At 36.5% G+C, this 7131-nt stretch overlaps 2 protein-coding genes across 2 annotated transcripts in view; one reads left to right on the top strand and one right to left on the bottom strand.

Moving 5' to 3' along the window:
* Positions 1-2407, bottom strand: part of LOC107092871 (desumoylating isopeptidase 1-like) — an 11357-nt gene extending 8950 nt beyond the window's left edge. Inside the window, exons 1-3 of the mRNA XM_015387559.1 lie at positions 2089-2407; positions 1976-1997; positions 1825-1894 (exon numbers count right to left, since the gene is read on the bottom strand). Of these exons, the coding sequence (XP_015243045.1) occupies positions 1825-1894; positions 1976-1997; positions 2089-2179 (183 nt within the window). The 5' untranslated portion in view covers positions 2180-2407. The remainder of the gene's footprint in view (positions 1-1824; positions 1895-1975; positions 1998-2088) is intronic.
* A 910-nt stretch (positions 2408-3317) lies between these two features.
* The window catches only part of xrcc6 (X-ray repair complementing defective repair in Chinese hamster cells 6), a 21599-nt gene continuing 17785 nt past the window's right edge, over positions 3318-7131 (top strand). Inside the window, exons 1-3 of the mRNA XM_015387549.1 lie at positions 3318-3400; positions 3801-3889; positions 6294-6406. Coding sequence (XP_015243035.1) covers positions 3817-3889; positions 6294-6406 — 186 coding nt within the window. The 5' untranslated portion in view covers positions 3318-3400; positions 3801-3816. The remainder of the gene's footprint in view (positions 3401-3800; positions 3890-6293; positions 6407-7131) is intronic.

Raw genomic sequence — 7131 nt, 5'->3', positions numbered from 1 at the left:
TGTAGGGGCAGTGATAGCCATGCTAACTCTGTAGGGGCAGTGATAGCCATGCTAACTCTGTAGGGGCAGTGATAGCCATGCTAACTCTGCAGAGGCAGTGATAGCCATGCTAACTATGTAGGGGCAGTGACAGCCATGCCAGCCCAGAGACTGACTGCAGTTCTACTAGAAGGTGCCTTGGTGAAGACATGTAACAACAATACCATGCATGCTGGTGAAGGTTCTTAGACATCCAGGTCATAGTCATTCTAAAAAAATTTAAAACAATCCACTGGACTTTGTTTCCAAGTTTAAAGATGTTTTGCTTCCCATCCAGGAAGCTTTTATAATTCAAAATGTCAGAAATAGCGTTGAGTTTGAGGTTACCATAGGGCTACTGTATAAAAGCTCAAACTCAACGCTATTCCTGACATTTTATTGCAGTAATATTGTGGCAATTACTGTATATAAAATAAATTTTACACATTCAGTAATAAAATGTCACAGGGGATGGTATGGGGGGGATGGTCATTTAAGAAGGAGGGTGGTTTTTTTTAGATTTGTTTTAAGAAGGGGGATGCCGCCCCCCCTCACCCCCCCTAAACTCAAGTACTTATTATATTGTATTATTCCATATCTATGTTTAAATTGAAAATATCTTTGATATGTTTCGATGCAGCCAATAAATAATATGAACATATATCATAACGTGAAAATTTAGGGGGAAATGTGAATGACATTCCTGACATTTTGAATTGAAAAAGCTTCCTGAATGGGAAGCGAAACGTCTTCAAACTTGGAAACATACCATGCATATTGCTTTAGGTTAATAGTAGTGATGGGTCCTGCAACACTGATGCGTCTGTGCATGTGTCTATCTCCAACAGCAAAACACTGTATCGGTGCGCGTATCGTTTCAAGAAAGTCACGTTACCGATACAGGAGCTGTTTCAAACTGACTGATTCACTAAACTGTGTTTATAAGCGCATCTGTCAGCGCAACACATCTGCCAAAAAAAAATTATGTTTTTCGTTTTATCATCAAATTAATCGAGAAAAATTGATCTGAGAGAAGAAAAAAACAGCAATGTGTCAGACAGAGCAGTTCAATCAGGGGAAAAGAGGAGTTCTAGCTGAGAGGGATGATTCTGATCTCATATTTTAATTGATTTTCTTCTTATGTCATCCTCTTCCTCTCAATTATCACTCAGCTTATCCAAATTCACATGGACTCTTAGTTTGCTGTTGCTCCTGTAGTTATTTTCTTAAATAAATAAATCCTAGTCCCATATGCTCACTCAAATTTTCCAGTTATCTGTTCAAATTTATGGATTGTCAAAAATCAGAAAATATGGCACATATTTTCAGTTTAAATGAAAATATTAAATATGCATTAAAGCAAACAATGGATTTAAATATGATTTTATGTAATCAAATCATTGTTAATTTATACTGAGTCTGCCTGTAGTGTTGTTAAATGTCCAGCAGGTGTCAGTATTCAGTGACACAGTATCAATACCCATCACTAGTTAATAGACTATATTAATTAGGCTATGTAATTCTTCAACAATTTTTTTTTAACAACTAGACTACAGAATATTATCTACAATAACTTAAATAATATCATTGCTCTAGGTTATCAAATCACTTCAGTTCAGCCTGTCCAATAAGCTGCCTGTAGTGTCTTTAAATGTCCAGCAGGTGTCAGTATTCTGCGAGAAAGTATCAACGCAGCATCAATCCAGTTTGTCAATAAGTCCAAACGCTTCAAGATGCCTCATTAAACCTTCACTAATAAACAGTATTTGATGTATTCGCTGCTGGAAATGTGGAAGTGATGCTTACAGGAGGGCAGTGGCTGATTCCTGCTCCACCGAAGAAGAACTCCTTTCCGTGGACAACAATACCTGTGTGCCTGTGGAAACAAAACGTGGATTTAAAACAGAAATACATGAAAATCTTTTCAATAAATATGCCATATAAAAGGTCCACACACCATATTCCGTCCAACTGTCTCCCTGAGAAAATCAACATAGTATATAATTAGCGATCTACATTTTGGTTCATTTTAATTTGTTTTCATCAGATTTAAGTTAAGGCTAAACTCACCTAGCATAGCAGCGCTTAGCTGACGAGCCATTCCTCGGGATATATCGTAAATGTAAAGTTTGACGGGAAAAGATGAGTTATTTTGGGCCATGATGCTACAGGAATAATAAATCCACAGCGAAGTTTCCTGACTGGTGGACGAGCGAGCGACAGGAAGTGGAGGCGATTAAAAAAAAAAAAAAAGCTAATCTGAGTAAAAATGTGATTTAAAAAAAGGAAAATCCTGCTAATTCCAGCTTTATGAAGCCGTGAAAAGCTGGTTAATGCTGTGTCACCGTCTTAATGTAACCATAACATGACTGTCAAAAACTGCCTCCGCATTCTCTACATTAAACCCCGCCCTCTTTCTTGTGATTGGTCAGTATCTTGACTCGGTGGCGGAACTACCAATCAGGTATGACCTGTCTTAAAGTGAAAGTATGGACGGCTGAAAGTGACAAACTAAATGTTATTGATTTTATATATATATGTGTGTTTTGAACTTTATAAAGCATACAATTTTCAAATAATTAAGAATGTGAAATTATTTGCTAATATTTGTTTTGATAACGTTACAAAATTTTATTTAAAAAGTTCCTTTTAACTTATTCATTCCTAAACAACTTGAAAATAAGCCATTTTAACTTATTCGTGGTATTTTAAAGGAGCATGGCACAAGTTACACAGTTTTTGCAGATGTTTGCTTCCTGTGGAGCCATGTTGAAATAAAACTACTTTTTGTTCTGCATGAAAGAAGAGAAGCCCCACAGTCTGCAGCTGTGACTGCAGAAGTCCATTGTAGAAGTGTAATGTTTTTAAACAAAACATCTTTCATTTTCATCTAAAAAAGCACCATTACCCGAACAGATCCCAGTTCCTTTTGTACTCTTGGCTGGACTTTTGTCATCCATCTTCTTAAACTGTTGCCCCTGAAGAGCACACAACAAGGACATGTAGAGGAAAGAAAAATGTATATATTCATTTTTAAAACTTGTGCAATGCACCTTTATAATTTAAATCAGGATATAGACATCCTACAGATTGTAATCCTAATGCAAGTTTAGTGACAATGCAGTTTAGTTAAATTATATCAAAACATTCTAGATATTAAATAATGTTAGACATTATCAATATATCATTAATAAAAAAAAAAACATTTTGTGGACCATAAATCTGTCAAATTCATAAGTTTTATTTGTTTTTCTTTTGTTTGTTTGTTTTCCCCCCCAAAAGCCTAGAGAGTGTTTTGACCACTTCCAGCTTCCGTACTGAACGCGCCTACATTTGCTCCTCACTGAATCCAGCCTTTACTGTATATTTAGTTGCGGAGTTGGTAAGTGAAGCGTTGATAAAACCACTTTGTTATTATTCTGGTTTTTAAGTTTAACTCATAAATTAATAAGGCATCGATATACAGACAGAAGTGTTAGGAAAGCGGGCAGGAAATAATAATAATACAGGGTCAAGACAAGCTAAGCTAGCTAGCGTTACTGTTGGTCTTAAGTTGGTCGGAGTGAAGAAATAATGATATAAGTAAATCATAGATTTGTAAGAGTTTATAAAGCTAGTTAGACTGTGCGTGTTTGCTATTTTCATTGAGCAGTTTGCTACAGGATAGCTCAGTAAGGAAGCACCGCGCTGCACCGTGAATACAAAGTTTCTGTGTAAGATACGCTGTTTACGTACAAAGCATGGATGTAAAGTCCAATGACAAACTATCACCACCCTTACAGAGCTGACAGCCGCAGAATGGCCGAGTGGAACGCCTTCTACCACAATGAGGAGGAGGGTCAAGAAGAGGAGGAAGCTGAGCTTTCTGGAGGTAAATCAGCTTCTCTGAGCTGCAGTAAATCATCAGGTTCATTCCTGCTCCATTCACTCACATTAACAATGACTTTATAACTCTTTCTCATGTGCTACTAAAGATACTAACAAGACTTTTCCCTAAAACCAGGCAAACTTTTTTTGTTTCCACATGTGGCCACTTTATAAGGCACATAATAATAATAATAATAATAATAATAATAATAGAACTTTATTGATCTCACATTGGTGAAATTTATCTCTGCATTTAACCATCCCCTTGGGGAGCAGGGGGCTGCCATTGTGCGGCACCTGGGGAGCAGTGTGGGGTTAGGGGTCTTGCTCAGGAACCCAGAGTGGAGGCTGTGGGGATCAAACCGGGCCCTTGCAACCTTTAACCCACTAGACCAGGGGAAACCAATTAAAAATCAACAGGGTCCGAATAAAGAAAAAACAACTACCAGTAAAAGTCTGGAGAGACATTTTTTATTATAATCCATTACTTTAAACAGAATTTAACACTGAAATAAAATTAGATATTTATGCATCCATATTATACATTGAATTTTATATATAGAAAATAGAATATTTTTCCATTTTAAAATCTAAAGTGTTTCTTGAAGTAGAGAACAACAGTCGTTCAGTTTGGTATATAGACAAATTCCTGATTTACATATTTTATAAAACACCTGAATCTTTTTTCCTGTCTTAATGTTGGCAGTGGGCTTTATGCTGCACTACAAGGCTTTAAACCTGGGTTTGAATGGAGACTAAGCCATTCTAAAGCACATATCAAGGAGCTCATTCTGAACCTGGATCCATATTAATTTTTGATTCTGTTCATGGTTGAGAATCCTGCTTCACAGCAGCAGGTTGAGCCAAACATCCTCTAAATGTGCAGGGTCATCTTTGAGCACGCCATTTCACTATTCTTTCACCTGTTTACCGCAGTTCTACACTTTTTTCCCCGTTTTCTCATCATCGTAACAGCCTTGACTGACAGCTCATTGACTAATATGCATCACGTGTAGCCTGGCCCCTGACAGCTTTACCGTACAAACAGGAGAAGCGGTCAAAGTCTGACAACATTCAGTAATTTATACATGTTTTAAATCAGATTGGGCCCGGAATAGCCAGCAGGTGGGTCCGGATCCGGGCCGTGGCCCGCTAATCTGTGACCTCTGCACTAGACCAACACTCCCCTTATTGTTCCTACATCGTATCATATCATCAGCCTCAGCCTTTCTAACAGAGTAGGATGGATTTAAACAGTCAGGATTGATCCTTCCCTCCAGTACTGGACAAAGTACTCAACAGTAGTTCTTGAGTAAAAGTCTTAATACTCATAGGCAAATCTTAAGTTACTACAAGTAAATGTAATTTCCAGAGTAATTTTAAAGAACCTGTATCTTTCAGAAGTCACCTGATATATTGATGCATAGAACCACCTGTTATAGAATCTACACCATCTGGAAAGAACTTCAAGATAAAATGTGACATAAAAAATAAAGACAGTATTTTACAAAACAAAATGGAAAATAGGAGAGCTGGATTCTCCTCACACTTTAACTATGGAATAGAGGTTTACGGTTGAAATAAAAATGTAATTCTGCTTTGAGAACTCCTACTGAACAAATTGGCCACATGGCAACAACAAACGCCTTTATAAAATTATAAACACATCACAGTGGAGTATCATTAAATCTCTAAAACAGTGGCATTCAGATTCAGTCCTAAAGGCTGATATCTGCCATGATGGAATTTACATTTCAAGACAGAGAAACATCAACAGTGGATTAAAAAGCTAAGCTGAGCTGAAAGGAACAAACGGCTTCCTGGAAATGCAGCGGAGTGAAAGTTATAAGTATCCTCCCAAAAATAAGCATACTTTAAAAAAAATTACTTAAGTACAGAAATCAAGTAAATGTACTCTGTTACTTTCCACCTCTGCTTCCTTCTTATTTATGCTGCTCCATTTCTCCATGTAGGACAGTAAAGTTTATCTCTCTGTTGTTTTAAAGTAACATTTTTCTGTAATTTCTTGAGCCTAAACCTTAGTTTTTTTCCTCTTTTCTTTAGTTTTTGAGCTTTTTTTCCCTCTTTTTCATACAATCATCTGTCGACCAAGGGCGATGTTTTTAATTTAAATGTACCCCCCATCTTCTTACAGCTCAGTTTCATGGTGATATTGAATAACATCTCTAATCCATTTCTTGTATTCTACCTCTATTGTTTTCTTTTGATCAGAATGTTCTTTTTAAATAAAAATGTCTTTATTCCTTATAGTGGTAGCAAACAGTCTAGCCATGTCTGATAAAACATTTGTTGGATTGAAGAAAAAAAAAAAGAGATGTTGAGGAATTTAGGTTTGGCTTAGTAAAAAAAAAAAGGTGAAATATTTCCAACATCTCTGTCTCTGACAGGAGATTATAAAGTCTCAGGCAGAGACAGTCTGGTCTTCTTGGTTGACGCCTCGAAGGAAATGTTCATTAAAGGCGAAGATGGACGACCCTCTAACTTCGACATGACCATGCAGGTAAGATGCTCAGATGCATTTTGTTTTTATTTTAAGCCTGTTTGCTTTGTTTCTATCAGGTATTGCATTAAAATGACTATAAACGGGCGTCATTGTGTGTTTTTAAAGCTAAAGTCTTAGAGTCGGGAGGAAAAGATGCTTCAGTAGAAACTATTGCTGCTTTACGGTAATTTCTAAAGCGTTAGCACTAGGAACATAGAGTTATTTATTAAATAATTAATCCTAAATGTATTAATCTTTTCTCTTATATGAAGAGGATCTTTTCATAACATTAAGGACTACTTTTTGAAAAAATAATCTGCTGAATTGAAAAAAAAAAGTACGTTATTATATTTTAAGGGTTCATTTTGCCAACTGCATTAAATACTGATGGATAAACCAAAAAAAAGTTTTCCTACATATTATTTAGGTTGCTGAATTTACAAAAAAGAATATATGTAAAATACTTCTGATTCCCAATTAACAGAGACGTAGATCTATCATTGATAGACAGAGTATGTCGCTCTGACGTAGCGTCAGACTATTTAACTTCGTTTCGATGATTGATCTAGCTCTCTGTTTTTAGTTTAATCCACCAACCAGAGCTGGGAGAGACTTTGTTCTGTTAGCAGAGCTGTTAATCAGGTGGTTCTGGTTCTGGTTCCTCTAACAGGAATGTTAGAACTTGGTCCCATGAAGCTCATTACCTCATAAAGCTTCTCCATCAACCATGCTAACTGCTAGCA

This window comes from Cyprinodon variegatus, unplaced genomic scaffold, assembly GCF_000732505.1.
Source record: "Cyprinodon variegatus isolate N-32 unplaced genomic scaffold, C_variegatus-1.0 Scaffold398, whole genome shotgun sequence".
NCBI classification, from domain to species: domain Eukaryota; kingdom Metazoa; phylum Chordata; class Actinopteri; order Cyprinodontiformes; family Cyprinodontidae; genus Cyprinodon; species Cyprinodon variegatus.
The sequence above is the reverse complement of the archived record's forward strand: the minus strand, read 5'-3'. Positions and strand labels throughout refer to the sequence as shown.